Source organism: Sphaerodactylus townsendi, linkage group LG13 (assembly GCF_021028975.2).
Source record: "Sphaerodactylus townsendi isolate TG3544 linkage group LG13, MPM_Stown_v2.3, whole genome shotgun sequence".
Classification (NCBI taxonomy): domain Eukaryota; kingdom Metazoa; phylum Chordata; class Lepidosauria; order Squamata; family Sphaerodactylidae; genus Sphaerodactylus; species Sphaerodactylus townsendi.
The window spans coordinates 39,418,689-39,446,078 of record NC_059437.1 but is presented as its reverse complement, the minus strand read 5'-3'; the positions used below and the strand labels follow the sequence as shown (position 1 = coordinate 39,446,078).

The following is a 27,390-nucleotide window of genomic DNA, read 5'->3' as shown; positions in this document are numbered from 1 at the left end:
TACAGCCCTACGGACTTGTTTACATCTAGAAGTTTTATTTCGATTCTCAAGATTCTATTTATTGAATCAACAACCTCTGCCCCCAAACCGCTGGTGATTGGCCAGTTCCACATCATATGAATGACCCCACCAGCAATATCCATGTCTCCAGCAGCATCCCACACCATTACGCACATTTTTCTTGAAGAGTCAAATCAATATCTGATGTAGATGGTAAATGGATTCAGGACGGATAAAATGAAGTCCTTTACTCAATGAGCAATTAGATGGTGAAATTTCCTGCCAGTGGATGTCATGATGCTCACTGTCAAAAATGGCTTTAAAAAGGGATTTGATTTGTGGAAGAAAGGGCCATCAATGGATACTAGCCAAGATGGCTATGGGAACTTAATTATGTCAAGGCAATAACCTCCGAATGCCAAAACTACAAGGCAACACCTTGGCTTATGTCCTGTTTGCTGGCCATTGAATGAAATGGGGTGCTGGACTAAAGCACTGGTCTAGGACAGCGATGGCGAACCTTTTCGAGACCGAGTGCCCAAATTGCAACCCAAAACCCACTTATTTATCGCAAAGTGCCAACACGGCAATTTAACCTGAATACTGAGGTTTTTGTTTAGAAAAAACGGTTGGCTCCGAGGCGTGCATTACTCAGGAGTAAGCTTGGTGGTAGTCGATGGCTTTGCTTTGACGCAACCGTGCAACTCTTCCAACGGGTGAATGACGACCCTAGGAGGGTTTACTCAGAAGCAAGCCCCATTGCCAGCAACCAAGCTTACTCCCAGGTAAAGGATTGCGCTTTAGTTTAACAGCACTTAACAGGGTTGCCTACACTACTTCCCCAAAACTAGGTCTTAGGTTTAATGCTAATAATCGAGCCCAGCGGCCCAGGCCAGTCTAGATGTGTGGAGGAGGCAGTCTGTGCGTGCCCACAGAGAGGGCTCTGAGTGCCACCTCTGGCACCCATGCCATAGGTTTGCCATCACTGGTCTAGGACCAGGAGTAATGGGTTTAAGGTGAAGGAAAAGAGATTCCACCTAAACATTAGGAAAAACTTCCTGATAGTAAGGGCTGTTCGACAGTGGAATGCACTACCTCAGAGTGTGGTGGAGTCTCCTTCATTGGAGATTTTTAAAGAGAGCCTGGATGGCTATCCATCAGGAGTGCTTTGATTATGTGTTCCTGCATTGCAGGGGATTGGACTTGATGACCCTTGGGATCTCTTCCAACTCTATGATTCTATGATCCTGCAAGGTTTTTTAACCATTCTGAACACAAATCTCTGTTTCATCAGACTTTGCTTTAAGTCCCCGGCAGATTCTTTAATGACAGCTGCATATTCAAATGTTCATGTACATTGTGTACACATACACAATCACCGCCTACTCCTAGAAAACTGGCATGCAAGGAAGAAGAGTCAACTCTATTCTTCATCATGACTTGTTAGTTTTCTGTATGCAGGGAGTTTTTGTGCACGAGCAAAAGGAGATGCTGTTTCCCCACCTGAAATCTGAAGCGGTTATATTCATAATCATTTTTCCCCTTACATAATTCTGTTGAATTGTGTAAATGAGCCCCAAGTTAAATCTCTTCTTCTCAGGAACCCTGGGACCTGAAGGATAACTCCAACTAATTGTGTTGTATGTTTTTAAATTGCTTTTTGTGCCTGCTCTGTGTAACTGTATAATAGCATGTTTTATTGTTTTGTATATATTTCAGCTGCTTTTAATTTTCAGTAAGACTACTATAAGACACGTTGAGACTGCGTGGGCTGAAAAGCAACCTAGAAATTTAGTACATGAAAACATGACAGATGATTAGGGATGTGCCAACCGCCACCCCCTGACAGGTTTTGCGAGATGCATCAGAATTCATTGTTGCTTTCCTGGAAATTCTTTGCATTTTTTTTTAAATCTAAAGAGGAAGCTCAGCTTTTCATGAAGGTACAATTTTGTAGAGAAGCTGGAAACAGCCAGTCATACTTAATGCTGGTTCTTATGTACATTATTCACTGATGCAATTGAATGTGTCAACGGTCTGCATTGGAACATATTGTGTTGGAGAAGGAGATGGAAATGATAGAAAAGCGGTGGGCTAGTTTTCACTTGCTTTTGAATAGTGGGGGAGCAGAATCCGGTCTCACCTATCAGAACACCCAAAAAGTGTGCTGGTTGCTTAGTTTGTGAATGTATGCACAAACCCACGGGAAGTCTTGTCAAAAGGCTAATGATAGCTCCTTGCGAGTAGAGACGCAGGAAAGGGCAACGCTGCTAGTGAAAGCTAGCCTTGATATCAACCATGACCTGCTCACATACATGGCTTAACCACACACACACACACACACACACACACACACACACACACACACACACACACACACACACACACACCCATGTGAGTCAGGGTCATTCTGCTGTGAGTTTCCACCTCATCCTTTGGCTCCTTCTGCATGGGCCAATAAACACAGGTGTAGGATGCTAAATAACCTGTTTTTTTGGGGGGGATCTTTGCACAGATCCCACCCCCAAAACAAGTCTGTCCTGTGTTATTTCCCCCAACCTGGGTTTTTAAAATATTGCTAAACAAGCAAGTCTTTTGAAAAATCCCAGGTTGCAGCTGCTCACAAGCAAACGGCCAGGCAGGAGGCACTTTATTTGCCTTCCTTTTCCTTTTTAATTTTTTTTTTTTGCAGCTTTCATTTGCGTAGCTACGCAGGCGCAGGTGGTCGTACTGTGGGACATCGGCATGGCTGTAGGAGATTCATTTGTGCATGCCTGCGTAGCTATGCATGTGTGGGAAGTGATTTTTTAAAATAGACATGTCTCCTTGCGAAGGCGCAACACCAACCTGGAATGTTTCTGTTGGTTCCAATTGTGCCTGCACTGATGCATGTGAACACAAAAATAGGAAAACAGTTGCTTTATCCCGATTGCAACCCATTCGACATTTGCTGTGCGGAAGGGGCCCTTGAGCCACACTTGTGGAGGTAAGGTAATGCCTCAACTAACACCAAGCAAGGAGTTCTGAGAACTGTATCTAGAGAGAGTAGGGGATGTTTTATTTATAAAGGTAAGCTAGTCCCCCATGCAAGCACCTGATCATTACTGATCCATGACGTTTACTAGGCTGACTTTGTTTATGGGGTGGTTTGACTTTGCCTTCTTTGGTCATCTACGCTTTATCCCCAGCAAGCTGGGTACTCATTTTTCTGACCTCAGAAGGATGGAAGGCTGAGTCAACCTGCCAGGACTTGATGCAGTCCATTCAAGACAACAAGTTTGGAGAAAATGTTGAGTTCAATCAACACAAAAAGTTGAGACGGAGTCCAATTCAATTCAGATATTCAGTTCTCCTCTCTCCTCCGCCTCTGTGCCCCAGATCTTGGCCTCCAGACCCCCAGCACACCTACCTCCCCCAAACTTTCCTCCTCTAATTTCTAGGTAACAGAAACTGGGGGTTGTGTCTGACAAACAAGAACTGAATTCCAGAAGTATAGGCTAATCCAGTTTTTGAGATCAGAATAGTAGTGCCAGTGTGGGCGTATCTAGGGAAAATGTAGCCCGATGCAAAATCTGAGTTTTCCCAGTGGGGGCATGGGCAGCTGCCCTTTCCCACCATGACCAAGCAACTTTTTTTGCAGCAGATCATGAAGTCAGTGTATGGTCCCAGGGGGGAAGGAGGAGGGGGCGATTTTCCACTGCCCACATGACTAAATGGCTGCAGCCCGGGGACATTTGACCCCATATGTCCCCCTGAGCGGTACGCCCCTGTGCTAGAGTGTCAGACTAGCATCTAGGAAACCTACGTTCGAATCCCCATAATGCCATGGAAGTTCGCTGAGCAATCTTGATCCAGTAACACATTTTCCGCCTAACCTACCTTGCAGGATAACATGGAGGAGAGGGGAATAATGTAAGTTGCTGAGGGGCAAGGTAGAGTATAAATGAAGCAAGGAAACAAATAAACACATCAAACCATAAGGTGAGGAACATGTCTCTGAGCCCATTTACTTCAGTGGGCTTAGAATGCTGTAACTCTTTTGGTATTTCACTGTATGTCCCCTCCTTTATTTACAATTGTTATTTTTTAATTGCCAAGCAACCCCATTTGGCAGTTTCTTCTCCCCACTCCCACCAAATCTGTTACTGCTTTATCTGTTTTTCACTGCAAGTCTTCAAGGCGCTAATCCCCAAAACAAAGTGTTTGAAGTTCCACCGTTCCTTGATATTCTGGCTTCACAAAGAAGGCTGCTGCTAACTGCTTCGGCGATACACAGCTCTGCTCGGAAACAAGTGGCAGCTTTTGAAAGCAAAGTAATAAAAGGTGCTTGTTAAAAGTTAATTGATCCTAAAAGGAGACAGGAGCTTAGAAGCCGGATTGTGAGCAGAATATAATAGTGGAATCCAAATCCCACTGATGTTACTGGTGTGGATATAGGAAGCTTACAACTCTTCACTTTATTAATTCCATTTATTTTTAGCGGCAAGCAGGTTGTTTTGTAGATTTGCTCTTCTCTGCTGTACGTTTGAAGTAATTTTAAAATTCGGTTTGGAATTGACACTGCAGTTTGCTGCAGTTTATCGTTTCAGACTTCTTTTCCTCGACTTAAATGCACCAGCTTATATGTGCATGGATCACAGTGCAAAAAGAAATCTGGATGCAACCACTGAGTGGTCAACCAAACGTCAACTTGCCAGTGACATCATCAGTTGATACACGCTTTAAGCTACATTTACATCAATATATCTGGGATAGCAAGGATATCGATATTGTAGCTCTTTTCCTAACATAATCCCCCCAAAAAGAAAGAGGCAAAGCCATTTCCTGGACCACCCACTGCTGAAGAAGGGGACCAAGTGCTAGATCCCCATGCCTTCTCCTCCTCCACCTCCTCCTCCTCCTCTCTCTCTCTCTCTCTCTCTCTCTCTCTCTCTCTCTCTCTCTCTCTCTGTTTTTCTTCCTGCTGCTGCTACAGCAGCCAGGAAAATTATTTTCAAATATAGTCTTGATTCAAAGAAAGTTGTAAAAAGCCTTCCTGATCACCAGGGAGAGCAGAAGCAGAGCAGCAAAGGTGGGGTGAAGACAAAAAGAGTCCCTGCTTGTGTTGTTCCTATCTATGCATCTATACAAGCATATAGAGTGGCAGGAAAGTCGGCAACAGGGAGCAGGGCAGAGGCGTAGCTGGGCCAAACTGCACCCGGTGCGCAGTCTATATTTTCCGCCCCCCATGCCCCCCCCCGCGGTGCCCCACCCTCTGTTCCCACACTTACCTTAGTTCCTTTCCTTTTTCTAGAACTTTTTCAGGCTGAAAAAAAGGCCTATCCACAGTTCAGGCTTAAAAACGGCCTGATGGGAACTATACTTCCCAGGAGACTTTGTGAGCCCCAAGGTCTCCTGGGAACTGTAGTTCCGTTTTTAGCCTGTACTGTGAACAGGCCTTTTTTTTCAGCCTGAAAAAGTTCTAGGAAAAGGAACTAAGGTAAGTGTGGGAAGGGGGTGGGGGAAGCGCCACAAGGGGTGCCATGGGAGGTGCCGTGGGAGGCCAGGGAAAGGGAGGGACCTGGGGCAATTTTCCAGCCCCCAGGTGTGCGCCTGGTGCGCGGCGCATGCCCTGCCCCCTTGTAGCTCTGCCACTGAAGCAGGGTGAGGGGGAAGCATGCAAGGCTGGGGAGTGGGGTGGTGAGGTGAGGTGAGCTTAGGTGGGCTGGCTGTGGGCAGAGGGAAGAAGTCCCAGGCAAAGCTGTGCTCACTGGCAACTCTGTTGACTCTGGCTGCAAAGCAAAACTAAATTTGTGCTAGAAGTGTCTTGCTTGCCACGGGGAGGATGGAAAGTGAAAGCATGGCTTGAGGAAATACCTCCATACAAGAAATCTTGCGGCAATGTATATTTGCCCCCATTGCGCAGCAGGTGCCTTGTGCGTAATCGGCCTATGAGTCTTCCACACAAGACCCGCGGCTGTGGAGGTTGTGGTTGGCCTTTGGACATGAGTCCAAGGACTGACCAACACAGATTCCTAATCAAAAGCACATCATTGGCTAAAACTTTGGAACTCCATTTCAAAATAGACACAGTCTTCTTATTTTGTATTCTAAGGCACTGATCATTTGAGCAACAATATAGAAAGTAAATAGCAGACAGTAGTTAAACGCACATAATTACGGCAGATGCCTCTCAAATACAAAGACCATCTTCCTTTGTAGTAGTATAAGGATATACAAACACACTCCTTTAAATAATTTTGAAAGGACTGATGTAGCTGCTGCCTTTTCACTTTGCCCATTTTCTCTTAAGTGTTTCTGATTTGTTTCCATTATGCCAATTTTACATAACTGATGTAAAAAAAGGGCATCAATTTTAACAGTAATAAGTCCATTGAATTTTGTTACATCGTCCGGAACAAAGAAAGCTGCAGTTTTGTCTCAAGCAGGGAGAACCCATAGCAGAAACTGGGATGTTTGAACTGGAACAGTGTAATCAGAATATTCAGTAACATCCCTGAATTGACAGAAAGGCTGCATGTACCCAACATCATTGTTTGCAATTTGAAACACTTCCAACCAGGAGGAGCCGCAGGCTCTATCGATATTGATCAAACCACACCCTTTTTGCAAGAGTACCAATCTTTTCTCCTCAGCCCAAGATGCAAAAACGAAAGCTTTGCTCATTTATTTCATCTTCATCAGAAAAGAAGGGGAGGGGGAATCTATGGTTACTTGATTAATATCGTGCTCAGGGATCCATAGTCTCTGATGTAATTACACTTATGGGCTTTGTGTGATAAGAAGATTAATCAGCCCATTACACCGGAGCTGTTTACCCACAGATGAAAGTAATTGAACAGGGCAGTCATATGTTGCTGCTGACACTTGGCGTGGCTACCTGATCACCTGCCGAAGTCCTTGGTTGCTGGCTGTTTATTTCTTTTTAAAAAAGGTGTGTATGAGGAGTGTTGCTGCTTAGAAATTACATGGTTTGCCTCCTGCGCCCCCCCCCCCGCCAAACTTGGGGAGAATCAGCATCTTTATTCTAATCTGGAGAACCAGGTTTGATTCCCCACTCCTCCACCTGAGTGGCAGAGGCTTATCTGGTGAACCAGATGTGTTTCCACACTTCTAAATTTCTGCTGGGTGACCTTGGGCTAGTCACAGTTCTTAAGAACTCTCTCAACCCCAACTACCTCTGTTGTGGGGAAAGGAAGGGAAAGGAGCTTGTAAGCCACCATGATTCTCCTCACAGGAGAGAAAGGGAGGGGGGCCAAAAATCCTAAATCTTCTTCTTCCTCTTCTTCTTATGGCCTTGCATGCAGAATCCCGGTTGCAGTTGCAGGTCACTCTAGTTAAAGCAGTGAGCCCCCAAATTATGCCCATTCATGCCATGTCCCAGGGTGCTTCATGGCACCCACTTCCTGCTTCTCCAAAGCAGAAAGCTGTTCCTGGTTTTCCTCTGTATCATTCAAAAAGGATATGCTTTAGAAGAGCCCTGGAAACATCACCTAAGATAGAGGTCCACATGCACATATTAAATCTTCCAAATGTTGACTCATAAATCAAGCCAGATCTGTAGGCTAAGTTTGTTAATTTACAGTGCCACCCTATGCAGAGTTACCCCTTTCTAAGCTCATTGACTGCAGTGAACTTAGGAGGCTGTAACTCCACTTAAGGTTTAAACTTCTAATAAAAACAAGAGTCTAAAACACAAATTACTAAATTCATAGACATCAAAATATGCATGCTTAAACTCACTGCTCATTGTAAACCAGGGGTCTGCAACCTGTGGCTCTCCAGATGTTAATGGACTACAATTCCCATTAGCCCCTGCCAGCATGGCCAAGTGGCAGGGCTGATGGGAATTGTAGTCCATGAACATCTGGAGAGCCACAGGTCGCAGACCCCTGTTCTAAACAGAAAAACATTCCATTTTCAAACCTTTTGACCACGTAACAGACAGGTTAGCTTCCACAACTGAATGCACTCCATAAGTTTCTCTAACCACTCCTCCTTTTTGGGGATAATAGTTTTCTTCCAATTTTGGTGAGTATTCGTCTGCTGATATTACTGCAATAAGCACAGATTCGTGGACTTCTTCCAGAAGGAAATTTGTGCAATTCAACAAGAAAACCTGAAGGGATAATGGTAACTCTTTCCTTATACTTTGAGAGATAATTTTAGCAAGCATCTTCAGGTATTCTACAGTTTTGCTGCATTCTCACCATAAATGTATAAAATTTGCATTAGCTGTTCCATGTATCCAGCAATCCTTCTTCACCCCCTAATAAATGTTGCCAGTGTAGAGGGTGACAGGTGCCCATGATAGAATATTTAGATTCCATCTTTTTGCTACTGAGTTGATGTCCATACAGTGGCATAGGAAAAGTATCACTACTACAACAGCAGTAGCCAGCAGGATAGGAATGGCAGCTACACGTATCTTTTCCCATGTCACTCACTTTTGCTGGTGCCCCCACCTTTGATTTTCCCCAGTGCCAATTGTGCCAGCACCCTCCATAGCCCTGCATTCCTCCTTTCCTTGCCCAGCTGTTCTGTTATGCCACAACACAGCTTAGCAGTGACAGCGGGGAAAAAAACCCTTCAAATGGGAGGGAAAAGGTCAATACAGTGAGCACCCTGTGCTGTTTTGAAAGAGAAGAAGAGTTTGGATTTATATCCCCCCTTTCTCTCCTGTAGGAGACTCAAAGGGGCTTACAATCTCCTCGCCCTTCCCCCCAACAACAAACACCCTGTGAGCTGGGTGGGGCTGAGAGAGCTCCGAAAAGCTGTGACTAGCCCAAGGTCACCCAGCTGACATGTGTGGGAGTGCACAGGCTAATCTGAATTCCCCAGAGAAGCCTCCACAGCTCAAGCAGCAGAGCGGGGAATCAAACCCGTTTCCTCCAGATTAGAATGCACCTGCTCTTAACCACTACGCTACTGCTGCTCCTTTCCCCATGGCTCCTTTTTTCCCCACTTAACTCTGCTTCTTTCCCCATGGCTTTCCACACAGATGCTCTCTCTGAGCTGGATTAAAATAGGTTTATTTTTCTGCCCAACTTAAAGGGGAAAACCCGGGCAATGCCACAGATCAAGCTCTGAGAATGAGGACATCGTCGTGTGAACGTTCCCCTTTTAATGCCATCGTTTCTCACTTTCTACGCAAGGAAAAATCCTGGTATTAAAGCAGCTTAAAAATAGCACTTGAGGTGCCAGGCATTAAAAAGCATGCATCCCACTGAAAATATACATCCCACTGAAATCTAAAAGGAGGGCAAATTGGAAGCGCCATGCAAGCCTAACCAAATGAACGACCATCTAGCGCAGCATCCAAGGATCGTGGGGGAAAAGCGTAGTATTGAAAAAGTAAAACAATACCTTGAACATCTTAATTGTGCCCCATGATAGTCTGTGTGTGTTTTTAAAAGCAGTCCTAAAGGCAAAGCAGTTCAGAAGTGAGAGTGGCGGGAGGGATGGTAGGGAGAGGTGTGGGGTGGGAGGGGAAAGGGAATATTTTTCCTCTATAAAAACGCATTTGAGGTTGGTGGCTCATCTTGCATCTGACAGCAAAGAAACAGAGACGATGAACGCTAAACTGGTTTGGGGTATGTGTAATCAAGGGGAAATATCCGTGTGATTTGCTTGTATAATCTGAGATGGCGGGATTCCTGCAAATACGCTGATAATATAAGTGTCTGAACTAAGCACAGGTCGCTATACATAGGCATGCACAGGTTTGGATTTGGCAGAATGCGCATGATTGGCGCTTGGTCTGGGCTGAGCTGGAGAACAGATGCAGTATTTTATTCAAAACATGTTTATGACACCTTTCCACCCGAAGAGGGTCCCTAAGACTGCAGTGCATATGTATTGCATCAGTATGGTATAGTGGTAGCTGTTGTACTGGGATCTGGGAGACCCATGTTCAAATCCCTACCCTGCCATGGAAACTTGCTGGGTGACCTTGGGAAAGTCACACACACAGCCTCTCTCTCTCTCTCTCTCTCTCTCTCTCTCTCTCTCTCTCTCTCTCTCTCTCTCTCTCTCTCTCTCTCTCTCTCTCTCTGCCTGCCTGCCTGCCTGCCTGTCCCTTTCTCCCTCCCTCCCTCCCCTTCTCCCCAGGGTGGGTGGGCCATGACCAGATGACAGGACCCCTTTCCTTCCCCTCTCCCCCTCCCTCTCCTTCTCCCCAGGGTGGGTAGGCCACAACCAGATGCCCCCTTCCATACATTCAGAATAATGTACTTTCAATCCGCTTTCAATCCACTTTGAAGCTGGATTTTATTGTGCAGAATAACAAAATCCACTTGCAAACCATTGTGAAAGTGGATTGAATGTGCATTATTCTGCATGTGCGGGAGAGGCTGATGACGGGGCCCCTTTCTCCTCCCCATCCTTCCCCTTCTCCCTAGTTTTATATGCCTCCCTTCCCTTGAGGGGCTCACAGGGTTGTTGTGAGGATAAGTAGAGGGGAAAAGAACATTCTAAGCTGTTTTGGGTTCCCACTGAGGAGAAAGGCAAGGCATAAATGAAGCAAATAATCTCACTGGGTGCTTTGGAGCATGTGCAGAGTATATTTGCCTGAGCAGGTCCAAAGCGCTGCACTCAATCAGGGATTAGGATAATGTGTGCATGCAGAGCTCTGAGTCATGCCCATTTCTCCCCACTCATATCAGTCGAGGAGCACTTTCAGAAGGCATATGCAGACTGCTTCATCCCATCGTGATGAAAAGGAGAGATATTGTACATGGGGTAGGCTATGGCAATGCAGTATATGGTGTTTTCCCATGGTGAACATGGGACTGGATGTGGGTTGTTGTAAGCAAAGAAGGTTATGGGTCCAGGTACAAGTGATTTGGGGTGGACCAGGATCAGATCCTGCCATTTAATAATGATTGAAAGTCCATGCAAGTGGATTTAGAACTGAGGAGCTAGGGGAGATGGGAAACTCTTCTAAGCTGTGCAGTTTCTTGTCTCATATACGGCCTTCTCCCGGCTGCTTTAAGCCCCTGTGTGGAAATAAGAGGGCACAGATATGTATCATGGGGTTCCCAACCTTCAGGTGGTGCCTGGAGATCTCCTGTGCTTACAACAGGTTTCCAGGCAGCAGAGATCAGTTCACGTCAAGAAAATGACCCCTTTAGAAGGTGGACTCTATAACATTATACCTCACTGAAGTCCCTCCCCTCCCCCACAGCTGCCCTCCTGAGGCTCCACCCCCTGTGAAGAGGGAATTGGAACGTGTGCCGTTACTGTTAACACCTGCTAGTGTGCTTTGTATATTCTACTGCAGGGGTCTGCAACCTGCAGTTCTCCAGATGTTCATGGACTACAATTCCCAATTGGCCATGTTGGCAGGGGCTGATGGGATTTGTAGTCCATGGACATCTGGAGAGCCGCAGGTTGCAGACCCCTGTTACTGTATACCGTTATCTTGCTTGCCTCTCTCTTGGCGCTTTTCCCAGACTGGCCTGGTTGGGTGTGAGAATGAACCTGAGTGGGCTGAGCCGGAATTCTCTTGAAGTTCTGTATGTGATTTTTGAGTCATTGGCTACAAGTCATTGGTTGCACCTCTCAAATCTCCAGGTGTTTCTCAGCCTGGAGCTGGCAACCCTAATGAGTACCTGCCCCTCCCCCTCCAAACACGGCTTAAAGCATTCAAGGCAGTATGTCTGGTCAGAGAATAGAGGCAAAGGGAAATGTTCACCCTTCCCAAGTGTCCACCGCAACCCTAATCCATATCAGCCAGCCTCTCCCCACCCTTAGCCTGGCGTTGGCTTTATTCCAGCTAAATTGCACATTAGGAAATCTAATCACAGATCCCCATCATTGTGTGTGCTTCAGCCCTTATAAGTATCTCCTTACTTCCTTTTCCCCCTTATTTCAGCAAGGTATTTTTAGATTATGAATCAAGACAATTTGCATAAATACATCTGCCGGAGGTTTGGCATAGAAATAACATTTATGACCTTCCATTTTGATCCTGCTCTCTCCTGGGACCTGGGCCCTTGCAATCACTCCCTCTCTGCTTTTTCCCCCCAATCACTTGACAAAAGAGAGCGCGTAAAAGGGTAATTTGTGCAACCGATTGCTTCCCCATTACTTCGGTAACGTGGCTGCCGGTGTGACTTCTGCTCGCTAGAGTTTAAAGGGGATCGTCGAATTTGAACACATTTTCGTGACACTGAGAACTTAAACAAACTTGGGACAGGATCTATTGCTGGATTTTATGGGCTGAAATAGGATTGAAAGCATATCCTGGCTTTGGGTGCCAGAGAGCAGCAGACCTCTTTCCTCACCAGACCTTTTCCACCTTTTGAGGAATTACAAGCTTTAAGAAAATAGTTTGGGGAAATGGAGAATTCAGTTTCCTCTTCCTGCCTATCTGTGCCTTGTTTGCTTTAAATCGTTCCCCTCTGCTTTGTAGGATTCAATGGCAAAGCCTTCACCCTCACTGACTGCTGCAGTCACATCAAAGTCTGGCCGTCTGAATCGGAGTATCTTCCAGATTTTAGTAGGCTGCCCTAGTGTGCCAGTTCAGACACAGTCTGTCTGTGCACAGAAGCATGACTTCTCCCATCTACTGCAGCTTCAAATCCCCCTGGGCTGTTCTGTGGGGCCATACCCAGAGCAACATGAGGGGGTTGTGGGAGGGCAGAATTAGCTTCAGTCATGTTGTTACCAGAGGTGGGATCCAGCAGATTCTCACAGGTTCCCGAGAGTAGGTTACTAATTATTTGTGTGTGCCGAGAGGGGGTTACTAATTGGTGATTTTGCCACGCGAGTTTTGCCTTAGTTACGCCCCGCCTCTCAGCAGTAGCGCGCAGAACTTGAAGCAGTCTAGCAGGAGGTGCACCGGCGTGCGTGGCAGCCTGCGCCCGCATGCATTCGTTTCCCAGCCAAGGACCGGCACAGCGGCTGAGTCCTTGCCACTGCCCCGCCCAGGAATGCCTCACCCCCGGAATGCCCGGCCACGCCCCTGTTTTGCCCCGCCCAGCCCCATTGGCGCTACGCCACAGTTTGAATCCCACCACCATGGGAACCTGTTACTAAAATTTTTGGATCCCACCACTGGTTGTTACCCACTGCCAAGGGTAACTAGAAAGTGATTTCAGAGTGATTTCAGCTTTGGTGGCAGCGAGCAGATGCAGAAGCAGGCTGCCTTCAGAGCAGAGGTTCTTTATTGTGATTTCAAGCTCTTTCCAGGCCAGACTGCCCTCTACAGAGTGAAATGCAGCCCTTTTTATACAGTTTTTCACCCAATCAGAGGGAAAAAAGGCAGTCCCCAGCCACCTAATACAGACAATCTAAAACAAAGAGCAGGAAGACAGTCTTTTGTTTTTGCTGGTGGGATTAAGTCCCAGAAGAAAAGGCTGCCAATGAATCTTGAGATCCTAGAATGGAAAATCCAACAGTCCAATGGGTCTTGAGATCCTCTTCCGTGAAGGTTCAAATTGTCCAATAAGAAATATAGGATGCTGTCTCCTATGGTCATGGCACACCTTCCTCCTATCACTTGTAAGAACAAAAGTCTTTTGTGTATGGTGATGGGTCTTCTTGATTGCTGAAGGGTGTTGGCTCACTTTGCATCTTCTAACTTACTTCCTGGAGACCTTAATATTACCCAAACTAAAAATATTATAATCCTATGGAACTTATTCTACTAATATAATAAAGTAAAAGGAATATTTCATATACATTTCTTTTCTTGTCTATTAATGTAACTCTATAGACTCTCTTAACCTTATAACAACATGCTTATATATTGATGGGGGGGGGGGGTAACACCAGTAATATATTTTTACTACATACACTCATGGGTAGCAAGCAAAGCAATATCAATCAAGGAATCTACAACGTATCTAGAGGTACATATATCAAAAATAAAGACAAGGAAGGAGTTATTTAAGTAGTATCCTTATTTCTAAGCCTACTCCTTTAAAGGTTTACACAATTGCATTCTTCCAGGCAAAGGCTTGGTCTTGCTTTATAGGGGGCTTAAAGGCCTAAACAAATCTTTTATTAGTACTAACACACACACATATATATAGGGTCAGGGTTCAACAGAATATATTTCTAATAAATTCTGGGGGTTCACTGGTAACACTGTTACCTCTTAACCTTCTCTTCACCAAACTAGGTATCCCCAGCTCCCCAAGTCTCTCCTCATAGGGCATGGATGCCAGACCTTTAACCATTTTGGTTGCCCTCCTCTGGACCCATTTCAGCTTGTCAATATCCTTCTTGAACTGCGGTGCCCAGAACTGTACACAATATTCCAGGTGAGGTCTAACCAATGCAGAATAGAGAGGTACATCCCTCAATCTAGACACTCTATACAGCCCAGAATTGCATTGGCTTTCTTGGCCACCGCATCACCTATCAAAATGCAACCGACAAAATTGTCACATCGTGACCCAGATAGCCCCCAGGAGAGGACTGCAACCTGTAGGTGCTGGTGTGTCAGTCAGGCATTTAAATAAAGGCATCCAGCCCTTTGTTCTGGCTTTTATGAGTCCCTGCACTCCTTCCAGCAGAGGACAAGACAGACACATTAACTCTGGAACCAGCCTGCAAGTCATTTCTCCTTTTTTCCCCCTTCTTTTTGTTCCATTCTGATTGTCTTATCCTGCTTCGTGAAAGACTCTCTCGAAAACAAAAACAGCACCGGATTGGACTGTATTATGCATTGCAGATGGGATGGGAGGCAGTGAAATATTAAGCGTTGCCTCTATTGGGAAGGGGGAGAAAGGGGAGTCCTACCTGGCACAGGAAGAGAGAACAATTACTGGAGGAGGATCCCATTCTAGGTAATTTATGTCTCAGGCAAGTTGTCTCTGATTGCAATTCAAGCTGTTGTCTTTGGAGCTTTATGTACCTGCAGCAACCTAATTCCACCAGCCTACAAAAAGGACTAGATTAGGCATTTAATCACGTTTTGTCCATAAACGCTTTTATTTATTTATTTTTGCTCTTATCTTCACAGTAAACACACAATCCCGGGGGAAACTGAAAGCCACAAAAGGTCTTTTTTGTTGGGCGGGGAGGACACACCATACCAAAACAGAGGCAGCCTGGCTATTACACCTGATCTATTCTATATATATATATTTGCTGAAGACTCTGTGAATTGTTACTCAAGTGGAGTCACACAGACATCTCATTAGGAGCCTTCCTGTATACCTTTGCAGGAAAGGAGGGCAACTTAGTTTTCAAAAGTCAGTGATTTGGTGCTGTAATTAAGAAAGCATTGTGTCTGATTTCTGCTCCCCTCCTTATGTAAATTTAATTGATTTCTCTCTGATTTCATCAATCTGCATCCATCTAGAAGGCCATTTCTAGCTGGAAAGTAAATGCCTCCCCTTTTAAAGATAATTTGCTTCTTTTCCCTTGGAACAGCAACCAAGGGCTGTATTTAAGGGGCGAGTGTGTGATTATTTCTCAACTGTGCCATTGTTTCTAGCCCATTCCCTGGCTCTGCATGTTGGCTGCCTTCACACAGGCAATGAAAATGCACCCTTGCCAAGATAGCAGCAGCAACCCGTGTGGGAGCAGGTGGGAACGATGTGCACAAGCTGCTGATGGCTATCTGTCACAGTATGTGGTAGGGCAGTTTGCTTCACTAACTGGGCACGCCAGAAAAATATGAGTCCTAGAATGGCAGGATCCACGAACCAAAAACCTGGTAATACGTTTTAAGACTGACCACATACAGTGTGTTTTAAGACTGATCAGATACAGTGTGCATAGTCTGCTGTGTTATTTTGATCGACCTTGATGACAAGTATTGCATTGTATTGTCGAAGGCTTTCACGGCCGGAATCACTAGAATGTTGTGGTTTTATGCAGGCGAAACATCAGGAGAAAATACTACTGGAACATGGCCATACAACCCAGAAAAACCACAACTTTCTAAGTATTACATAGTTTTTGCTTTGGGGTTTTGCTTGGGAAGGAGAACAAATGCTGCTGCTTCCACTCTCCAGAGGAAAAGGTTTTGCCCTTGGCCAAGGAGCTCCTTCAAGCTCCGGCACCCCTAACAGTCTGGGAGGATTTTATTCCTTGCAGTGAGCATGCTATTAGTTGCTAGTTGCAGTTTCTTAACTGCTATTGACTGCTGTGCATGGGTTTTGCTGCTTTGTGCTAGTTTTACGGTTGATTATTACAGATCTTCTGGATTTATATTTCAGAGTGTTAACTGATTGCATTTATTGACCATATTGTTGCAAGTTGTTCGAGGGCTTGCGAAAGCAGAAAGGCGAGAATTAAATGGGCTACATGAAAAGAAAAGGAACCAAAACATGGAAGCTGGCTGACTGGAGAGGGAAAGAGGATCTCACTGCCCCCTCCCCCCGCCCCCAAGCCAGTGCCAGCCAAAGTTGATAGGGTCTTGAAGTCAGTGTATAGATCCGGGGAGAAGGAGGAGGGGTGTGGAGGTGCCCCCCCTCCACATGACTAAGTGGCAGCAGCTGGGGACATTTGACCCAATATGTCCCCCTGGGCGGTACGCCCCTGCCTACCTGCAATACAGGATTTGTTTGCATGGAAAAGTAATGTGTCTCTGATACACTGCATCCCATCTCCTGGAGTTGGAGAAACAGCAAAATCTCAGAAATGAATTGCTCCCTTCTCTCTCCCCGCCCCCCTCTCTTTCAGTCTTGCTCTGGATAGATTTGAATAAACCTAAGAAGAACATAAGAACATAAGAACTAGCCTGCTGGATCAGACCAGAGTCCATCTAGTCCAGCATCCTGCTACTCGCAGTGGCCCACCAGGTGCCTTTGGGAGCTCACATGCAGGATGTGAAAGCAATGGCCTTCTGCTGCTGCTGCTCCTGAGCACCTAGCTCTGAACCTGCAATAAACCCAGCTACAAACCAATCCACCCTCTGTAGCAGGGGTCATGATAGGACCGGGTAAGCTGCATGCTTGTGGTTAATATTCTGGATCTGAGACAGCAGGTTCAGTGGAGTGGGTGTGGGCATGTAGATGTTCCTGGCGGTTTCCAAACCACCACACAGCAGAGTCGTCATAACTACTTCTGGTTTGACTCTGGACAGATTGGGGAGAAGAAATCCCAAAGTCACACAGTTCTACGAGTCTTATCGGCACAACCCTTGGGGCTTTTTAAATAGTTGCCTTCACGGTAGGGGCACAATTTTGCACTCCCTTGTGGAAACAGCCGCAAAGTACCAAGGAGTACAGATGGAATATAAATCAGAAGAAGAGGAGCCAACCCTCAACCTATCCTCAGAGTGCTTCAAAAGTGAGATCCATCACGGACAAAGAGATGCTCCAGGGGTCTGTATGAGTGTGAGTGATAGAATGGAAGTGGCAGAAGAGTCTAGAAAATCAGCATTAACTGGAAAGGGAGAAAGGGTGAAATGCAACAAGTGATGAGCGCTCATGGCTAGAATATTGGCTTGTATTCCTCCAAGGGAGCAGCAGAACTAAATTGAAAACAAGAACCACAAAGTCCCAGTCCTCATTGGAAGGGAGGGATATAATTGCCCTTTGGTGCACCTGCCCGTCACTGAAACGTATCAATTGGAAATGCCAGCAACAGGAGACCTCTGAGATGGCTGCGCTGGCATGAGTGACTTGCAGTTAATCAAAAAGAGAATATTGCTCTGCGGCCTGAAAGAGACAGATTCCAAAAGCCCCCTGGAGATGCTGATTAAGGGGCCTGATAAATGAAAAGACAGAGGGATACTTCATCAGCCTCAGCACAACCTAGTAGGATAAGCTTGGATCTTATTCCTGGTCCATTCTGCGAGGTTTCAACTCACAGCCTAGGAGCCAAACTTTGACAATCCATTACCCCAACATCACAGTACTTTGCCAGGGGAAAGAGGTAGTCCAATAATACTTTATAGCTTAAACAATGCGAGCGGGTTGCTGTCAGCAGGGGCTTTGGGGGGGATGGTTGTTGGTTTCCAGGGTTAATTCATCCTCACCCTTTAGACAATCGAGTGTGGCTGCTCTGGAAGGAGCTCTGAGCTGTTCCCTCAAGGCTGCAAGCAATTATTGATGGAAATAATTGTTCCCCAATCCCATCAAAGGCTACCTTTGCATCAACCCAATATTCCTTCTCACTGAATCCCAGAGTTCCTCAGAGCCTCGAACTGCTAATAATCCCTTTGGATCAGGCTCTTGGGATGTCAATTGGATAGGGTTCCCCCCCTCCCCTTCTCCTACACTTTCATGTTTGTGATGGGGAAACATTTGCAATTTAATATGAACGATTAATCTTAAAGGGAAGGATTATCACAAAGCTCCCTGCAGGAAATGCAGTCAAGGAGAAATGCCCAAAGCCGGTCCCTCCCCAGGTACTGCAGGAGGCATAAACCCTTTGATGGAAAATTCGGGAGCATGCTCTGTTAATCAACTGGTCTTGGAAGCGGAGCGACAGAAGTTTCTAACAAGAATGAGCGGTGGCTTCAGACTGTTCTGAACCCCCTCATGGGAATCCTGAAGCCCACCTCCCCATTCAAAAGCTACCCCCTGCAAACATGGAGGGGAGGGCTTGTGGATGCTTAATGGACAGGGAAAGGAACACGACTGAAAAGCTCTCCTCTTTTCAACATAAGCACCAGTGTGGTTTAGAAAACAGAATATTGAATAGCCCAGGGAGTCTTGGGTGGAATCTCATCTCAAGCACGAGGCTCACTGGGTGATCATGGGCCAGAAACCGATTATACTACCATGAAGACTTGTCATGAGGACAAAATTGAAGAGCAGGCAGGATTGACGTCCAACCAATAAATTAAGACGTCAGGATGTTGTGAGGTTTCCAGGCTGTATGCCCGTGTTCCAGTAGCATTTTCTCCTGACATTTCACCTGCATCTGTGGCTGGCATCTTCAAAGGATCTTCAGAGGACCTGCCAGCCACAGATACAGGTGAAACGTCAGGAGAAAATGCTACTGGAACATGGGCATACAACTCGGAAACCCCACAACATCCTAGTGATTCTGGCTGTGAAAGCCTTCGACAATACAATTAAGACATTGGTGAGCAAAGATAGGGCCCCTGCCCAAAGGAGCATACAGTTTGTTGAGAGTGAGTAGGGGAGAAACTGGTGGCACATGTCAAACTAAAATAAAATAGCATTTCAAATGTTTAGTCTGGAGAAGTGTAGGTTAAGGGGGGACATGATGACAGATGACAGATATTTGAAGATGACAGATATTTGAAGAGATGTTATATCGAAGAGGGACCAAACTTGTTTTCTGCTGCCTCAGAGACTAGGGCACGGAGTAATGGATTCAAGGTGCAGGAAAAGAGATTCCACCTAAACATTAGGAAGAACTTCATGACTGTCAGGGCTGTTCAACAGTGGAATCCACTGCCTCAGAGAGTTGTGGAGTCTCCTTCTTGGAGGTTTTTAAACAGAGGCTGGATGACCATCTGCTGGGAGTGCTTTGATTGTGTGTTCCTGCATGGCAGGGGGTTGGACTTGATGGTCCTTGTGGTCTCATCCAACTCTATGATTCTATGATTCTAATTCAGATTCAGGAAGGACAGGTATGTTGTCTTTCTTGTGTTGCCTCTTCCCGTGCGCGACCTGTGGGTGACTGTGGCTAACAGCTTCTCATTAGATGCCTGGTCACAACACAGCGAAACAGGCCACTTGCTAAATGTCTTCTGACAAGACCATTGGCCTGTGCAAATGTGGAAAAGCTTGCCGGCTTTCTGAGCTCCCAATCAATACAAAGGGTAGCCATGCAGCTCCTCCACCCCTGCCCATCCCCTAGCCCATATTTCTTACTGGATGGGTTGATTTGGTTTACTGGTTTCTCATCCCCAGCTAACAAGAGTAACTTTTCTAGGGAAAATTGGAGTGGACAGCAGAGATCGCGAAGTGGGATCACAAGTGGCAATTGTTAAATAGATACGAAAAAGACAAGTCCGCAATAGATTCCCCCCCCCCCTTCCCTCCTTATAAGGTTCTGTTTGTGTTGTTCTGGGCTTTGGAACTGGGGGGATGTGCTACATTAAAGGACACTTTCCCAAAGAATGTTTTTCTTTAATGGCCTCACAAAACCTTCAAATTAATAAATAACCCATGAGCCTTTTTTCTACCATGTAATTTTACTAGAACTTATAAAATACAGAAGAGATTGGGGATTTACAATGCCTTAAATGAGTAATTCCGAATTCATCTCAAGAGACCTACCCATCCAACATAAGGAATGCTATAACGAAAGCCTTTTGTAGCACGTTTCTACAGTGGAGACTACTTGTGTGCTTCTGTACGATCTACTGTCTTAGCTTTCTTTCTGGGGGGGGTGGGTGGTTGTTCTGCTATCTTTCTACATGACTGGATCAATCATACCAGATGCAGAGACATGGCAACATTATTCACTCTCAGGGGAGCATGACTATTGCATCTCTGCATGAGTCACTGCTCAGGCTTTCCCAGTTTCTAATCAGGAGGTAGACCAAGAAAGGTTACATGCAATAATATAATGCAGTCCTGTCATAAGCAACGCCAAAAACAATCTCTTCCAAGGCAGTCCTCCCAGGCCATAATCTTCACATTAGTGAGAACCTCCTATTCCCAGAATTTCTGCTAAAAATACTGGCAAGGAGTATCCTGATTTTGAGAGGGGAGTGTCTAAAAGTGCCAATACAGGCCGCCGCTTTGTATCTGAGTTCAATTCAGGTGGTAATGCCCACCTATATATAGTTCTAAGTTCTAACTATAAAAGTGAAATTGCTATCATAAGGCTGTCCATGCTTTCTCCTCTCATCCCAGATGGTCTTTTATTTGCAAAGTCTCAAGGAGCTTGACTCATATCCTACACCGCCTGCCTAGAATGCTCTAAACTAGTAATATTTTACCAAAAAGCTTCTTTCTTTGCCTGTTACAGCTGCGAGGCACCAAGCAGTCTGCTGCTTCCCGATGACAAACGCCCAGCGGAGCTGGTCCCAGCTCAAGAGACCAACAGAACCAATGGTTGCGTGAGGCTGAAAGATAGCAAGGAGTCAGCCAGGTACAGATCTCACAGGTAAGACTCAAGGCCCAATGGCAGTGAAAGCATAGGGACGCTCAGAGGAGTGGTGTTTTGAGGATGAGATTGGGTGGGAAACACATTTTTGCACACCTGTCTATTCATTTCATTTCATTTAAAACAATTATATAGCACATAATGCAGCAAATGTGCTGAAGTTTGAGTACTTCTGGGAAGCCTATTCATGTTGCTTTCTATTCTCTGTCTCATACTTTTATCCATCCCTTTTCCCAAGAACCTCAGAGCTACATGCATGGTTCTCCTCTCTATAGGTTAGACTGAGAAAGCAACTACCCCAAGTATTCCTGACTAATTAGTAGTAGTAGTATTCCTGACTAATTAGGGAATAATTTAGGGCTGTCAGGTCATCCATTATAGTGAGAGATATCCAATATTCATCCCCAATTTCTGCCACCACTCAGTATGATGGCAGGGGAAGAATTAAAATCACCATTGATGCTATACTCTAATATTCACCCCAAAACTCTATGGTAACTGTAGAGTTTCTGGTGAATGTGCCCCATTTGTGTGAGGGCCACAGTGCACAGAGTGAAAGTGTTTAGGTCTTCCTCTTACTGCACTGTTTTCCTGATTTGAAGTAACTTCAATAGGCATTCCATGTTGTGTACATGGTGGGTAATTTTGCACTTCCAGCCCCAATTTTCCACTGAGGGGGAGGGAAGGTAGCATGGCATAGCCCAATATCATCAGATCTCAGAAGCTAATCAGCATCAGTACTTGGATGAGAGACCACCAAAGAAGACTTTGCAGAGGGAGGCAATGGCAAACCACCACTGCTTCTCACTTGCCCTGGAAGCCCTTTTTCTAGGGTTGCCATAATTTGGTTGCAACTTGACAGCATTTGCAAATGTAGGAATTGAAGAGTGGGGGAAAATGCCCTCCATGTAGTGAGGGTCTAGGAGTTTCCCCTGGTCTCTGTGGTAAAGACCATAACAACTAGGGGAAGTAATCTAGATTGTCACGCCAAATGACATCACATCCTCCACCCTCCCCAGGAACCATTTCCAAAATCTCTGAACATTTGCAGAGACAGTATTGAGTACCCTGGCCCTCAAGAAACTACTGTTTGCCCCATTGAGGAAACCTGCGTGCACTGATTGGCTCCATATACTTCAACAAGACAAGTAACAGCTCCCTGTGGTTATTTCAGGTCAAGAAAAGGGTTCTACATTCCTACAAACCCAGATCCCCATTCATCAAAGTTTAAGTAGAGAACTTCCAGCTAACCTCTGATTTACAGTAAATTGGCAAGCTGTTACAGTGAAAGAGCTAACTACATCAAAATTCTGAGCAAGAGATTGACAAAGAGCTGTGACAGACAGGAAGTTGTCCTGTCCTTGAAGGGAAAAAACAACCACTCAGCTAAGTCTATGAGAGTGCTGTTCCAGCATCCACTCACCTTTGAGAAGGGGGATGAGATGTTGGCAGGAACACAGGAGAAGAGAGAGTGGAGTTCTGCCTCCAAGGAGAGAGCAGTCACAGCTCGAGTCTGGCTCAGCAAAAGAGGAGACAGCAGGGTAGCTCTGCCTGATCGTGTGACAGAGTGGTTTATCTCTACCTCTGGGAGAGACCCAATTGTTTTGCCTGTCTCAGGTAATGAGCAGACCTTGTAGCATTTAGTTTGGCTCTTGGGAAAGGACAGGCCAGTGTGGGTAGAAATCCCACGCATGAGAGAGGATCCCATCTAGTAGCTAGTCAATAGCAGCCTATTTGTACCTGTAAATGCTGATCTGTTCTTGGAAACCGGCCTGTATATTTAAAAATCCTCTTCGTTATTTATGAACAACTCATACCTCAGTGATCTCCGTGTTTTACTTGCTCACTAGAAAGCTTACCTCACAGCAGCAAATCCATAGACTTTTCAGTTGCTGCCTTAAGAACATCTGGTAACTGAAGGGAAGGTTTAAAGTTTAAAACAAATCTGGTTCCTCCGATTGGTAAGAGGCTGTGTGGGTTTCCTCAGTAGCCAGCAAAGGCCTGTCACAGAGCTCAACATAAGTCTATTTACATAATTGAAAAAATATAAGTTAACATTATTGATATTTGACATGTTGTTTAATAATAGGGTAAATGTTACACCTGCACTCATTTTTCCCCCAGTGGGACTTCTTCTGCATCATTTCTTTGACCCTTACAGTATAATTGGATGAAAGTCAGCTTCTCTTCAGGCACTCTTCCGTTAATCTGATTACCTGCTAGCTTTTAGAGCAGCAATGTCCCCCTCCTTAGTTCTTTCCCTCCTTCTTTTAAGCTTCCCTTCCCTTCCCTTGTCAGGCCACTGTCCACACTTCTTCCTCCCTTACCTAGCTCACCAGGTTGAAGGATCCCCAGAGTCAACAGCTGTCCAGATTGCCTGCAGATAGCAACCATCTTAGATGTGCACAGGCCAGGTGAAATTGCTACACAAGAACATGCTGCACCATAAATTGCTCCTCCCATTTCTGGGTGTTACTATCCAGTGCTCCCACAACAGTCTGAGATTTGCCCCCTGCTTTGATACAACTGTGAACCAGCTGCAGTAGAAGGAAGGGCATAAACCTGACTGCTCAGAGAAAAGAAGGAGGAGGAGGAGGAGGAGGAGTAGTTTGGGTTTATATCCCACCTTTCTCTCCTGTAAGGAGAGGTGGCTTACAAGCTCCTTTCCCTTCCTCTCCCCACAACAGACATCTTGTGAGGCAGGTGAGGCTGAGAGAGTTCCAAGAGAACTGTGACTAGCCCAAGGTCACCCAGCAGGAATGTAGGAGTGCGGAAACACATCTGGTTCACCAGATAAGCCTCTGCCACTCAGGTGAAGGAGTGGGGAATCAAGCCCAGTTCTCCAGATTTGGTTCTATGGTGTGCCAGATTTGGCTCCTAAGCCACAGGTTGCCTGATTCCTGGTGCAACGTGTAGCTAGGCCTTTAGTGTAAATTTAAACTTAGGTCTCTTCTGTCGTACAGTGGCACTCAAACTACTCTTGTGCCTGTGAAGAAAGGCATAAATTAGAGCGATGTGATAATAAATATATGCCTAGATCAGTGTAATAATAAATATATCCTGGCCTCCTGTTCCAAGAAAAAATGGACCTTCAGGGCAGGCTGAAAAAGTTAAAATCCCGAAAGAACAGTACTGCATTAAGAACACAACAATTAATCTGCAAAACAGCCACCTATTTCTTCTGCTAACCTGCATGAATAGAATCAGCATCATTAAAAGCCCTGCTTGATCAGAGCTACCTTGTTCTCTTTGAAATGACCCGAACAAAAGACTTTGGGAATGAGAGAGGTTTGGTGTGTATGTGTGTGTGTGACTGAGCCCTAGTTGATAATTGTATCCAAGCCAAGCACTGAAGAAATGCTTCTGCTTATGTAAGCTTTTCTTTTTTTTTGCTACCTTTCAAGCATTATGCCTTCTGCCGCTTCTCTAATTTAACATTTTAATTTAATAAGAGTTCTGCCTGAAAGGTATTCATATGCACCCACATTTTATGCAAGGGCTTTCTAGGTTGTTCAGTTAAAGTATGCTTGGAAAGGTCCTCATATACCCAAATCAGCCCCCAGAGAAAGCCCTGAATATATTCAGCCCCCCCCCATGGCTCCTGATTGTTACAGGCTTTCTATTATAAGCTTGTGTTATCCAGAAATGCCCATCTTATAATGGATAGGTTGTGATGGTTAAAACATAGTTTCTCACCTGCAAGTTAAGATAAGGTTAAGATGCCTGCAAGTTAAGATAAAGCATGTTCTTGGACTTACATCAGGCAAATGTATGAGGATTTAAACAGCAGTTTAGTCATGTTTTGCTCGCTTTATAAAGTAAATTAAATATGCATAGCAAAAATCTGTTCTCCTAATATTGGTCTTTAACATTCCACTGTCCTCCAAAACTAGTATTTTTTTATAAATCCAAAAACAAAATAGCCTTTATTAAGGCCAACCAAAATGACCAAAAAAGGGCATGTTTTCAAGTTCTCCAGAACTCTTATCCATCTCTTTCTCACAATACTAGAACCAGGGGGCATTCATTGAAAATGCTGGGGGGAAGAATTAGAACTAATAAAAGGAAATACTTCTTCACACAACGTGTGATTGGTGTTTGGAATATGCTGCCACAGGAGGTGGTGATGGCCACTAACCTGGATAGCTTTAAAAGGGGCTTGGACAGATTTATGGAGGAGAAGTCGATTTATGGCTACCAATCTTGATCCTCCTTGATCTGAGATTGCAAATGCCTTAACAGACCAGGTGATCGGGAGCAACAGCCGCAGAAGGCCATTGCGTTCACATCCTACATCTGAGCTCCCAAAGGCACCTGGTGGGCCACTGCGAGTAGCAGAATGCTGGACTAGATGGACTTTGGTCTGATCCAGCTGGCTTGTTCTTATGTTCTTATCTTATGTTCTTATCTCTTATCAAAAACTTGCATGCTTTTTTGACCCATTTTTGTTGGTCTTAATAAAAAGTAGTGCATGGCTTTTGCTTTTGGCTTTGGATCAGCATGGTAACCAACCAGAGGCGAAGGAGACGGGGGAAGGGGGGAGCGACACACCAGGCAGGCGCCGCTGCAGAGGTGTTCCCGGTTGGGGCAGGGTGGGGCAGGGCATTCCAGAGGCAGGGCGGGGCGTTCCAGGGGCTTGTAGGGGTGTGTGGCGTGTACACGCACCAGGCGCACTTCCCCCTCGCTCAGTCCCTGTAACCAACTACCCCGATCTTGTTTTTCTAGAGTTCTTTGGGGGAATGGGGCACAGAATCCTTAGCAGGCTTCAATCTCGTGATTCGGAATAGGGCATATGGTTCAAAAGCAGACGGAATTGTTTTTGGAGGGCTTAAAAATACTGTAGGAATCTGCAATTTGCTTAGAATTACAGAAAACGAACCTCACCAGTTGAAATGAAATGGCCGGCTGTACTATAGTGCTGATGCACCCCTATTTGCATTTGGGTGCTTTGAAGCAATTTATTTCTTATTTAGTTAATTCAAATTCTGCCTTTCTGTTCCAAGACCATCTTGGATGGGTATCAATTAATAAAACTATCAGATACAATAAGCAGTATAAACTAAATTGGGAAAAGGCAGCATTAAAATCTGACAATCAAATTCATTCAAAGGGCTTGTGGGATAAGCATGTTTTCAAATTATGTCTGAAAGCCTGCACAGATGGTGTCAATCACACCTCTGGGTGGAGGGAGGTTCGCAGCTTAGAGAAAGCAGCCTCTCAAAGGCACTCCCATGCATCCCTTTCAACTATGTCTCAGATTATGCAAGGTACTGTAGAAAATCCTGTAGAAAATCCAGGGTTTTGCAGTGGCGTAGCACCAAGGGGAAGGGGGGTGTGATGCACCAGGCACGCACTCATGCAGGGGTGTAGTAGGGCAGGGCAGGAGCGGGCGGGGGCGCAGGGCTCACGCATGCCCTGGGCGCAGTTCCCCCTTGCTATAGCTCTGGGTTTTTGTGTGTTGGGACAGAGCCTCAGGTTGTTTGAACCCAAGCCAATGAAGGCTGCAAAGCTCAAAACCAGCACTTTGATTAGACTTTGAAATAAACTAGGAGCCAGGGCATTTGATGAAACTGGATTGGTATATTCATTGCAGTAGACAACTGGAGTTATCAAGCTGGCATATTTGTATCAGTTGAAATTTCCAATCTGCCACCTAAGGATTGTCTGCCCCCATCATAGATTTAATATCAAAAGTCCTCTGACTCAGTGACAACTCTACTGCACGGATTAATGCTGGATTTTACAGACATTCACAAAAGATGAAATAGGGATGGCTGTCTGTGTGTGCATTTGGCTCAAGCACCATCAAATCACAGCTGACTTATGGGGACCCCACAGGGTTTTCAAGGCCATTGAGAAGCTGAGGTGGTTTGCCATTGCCTTCCTCCACAAAGGCTTCTTCCTTGGCGGTCTCCCATCCAACTACTGACCCTGCTTAGCTTCCGAGATCTGATGAGACAGAGCTGTACTATATATACCATTCCACATCCCAATGGGAATCTACTATGTACAGTAACTGGGGATGTTTCTAATAAATAGGAGTGTTTGGAGGGTATTGCTGTCCCGCTTCCAAGACCTGACTACAGCTAAGTCAGTGATGTGTGGTGGTTAGTGTATGGAACTAGAATGGGGAACGTGTTCCAATCCCCACTCAGCTCATTGGGTGACCCCTGGCTAGTCACCTTCTGTCACCTAATCCACTCCGTAGCGTTGCTGTGAAGGTAAAATGGAGAAGGGGACAACCATGTATGCTGCTCTGAGGTCCTTGGAGGAAGGGTGAGACAAATTGTAATTGATAGGGGAGATCCAGACTGTTCAATATAAATTATGACGGGGAGAAAACCCTAGCTGGTCCTGCACACTTTCTAATTCTCAAACGTTCCTTCTGTG

At 45.4% G+C, this 27,390-nt stretch overlaps 1 protein-coding gene across 3 annotated transcripts in view; it reads left to right on the top strand.

The window, feature by feature from the left end:
- The window catches only part of SRRM4 (serine/arginine repetitive matrix 4), a 150,241-nt gene that overhangs the window by 77,614 nt on the left and 45,237 nt on the right, over nt 1-27,390 (top strand). For all 3 annotated transcript variants that reach the window (XM_048514124.1, XM_048514123.1, XM_048514125.1), the window contains exon 2: nt 20,863-21,000. In XM_048514124.1, coding sequence (XP_048370081.1) covers nt 20,863-21,000 — 138 coding nt within the window. The remainder of the gene's footprint in view (nt 1-20,862; nt 21,001-27,390) is intronic.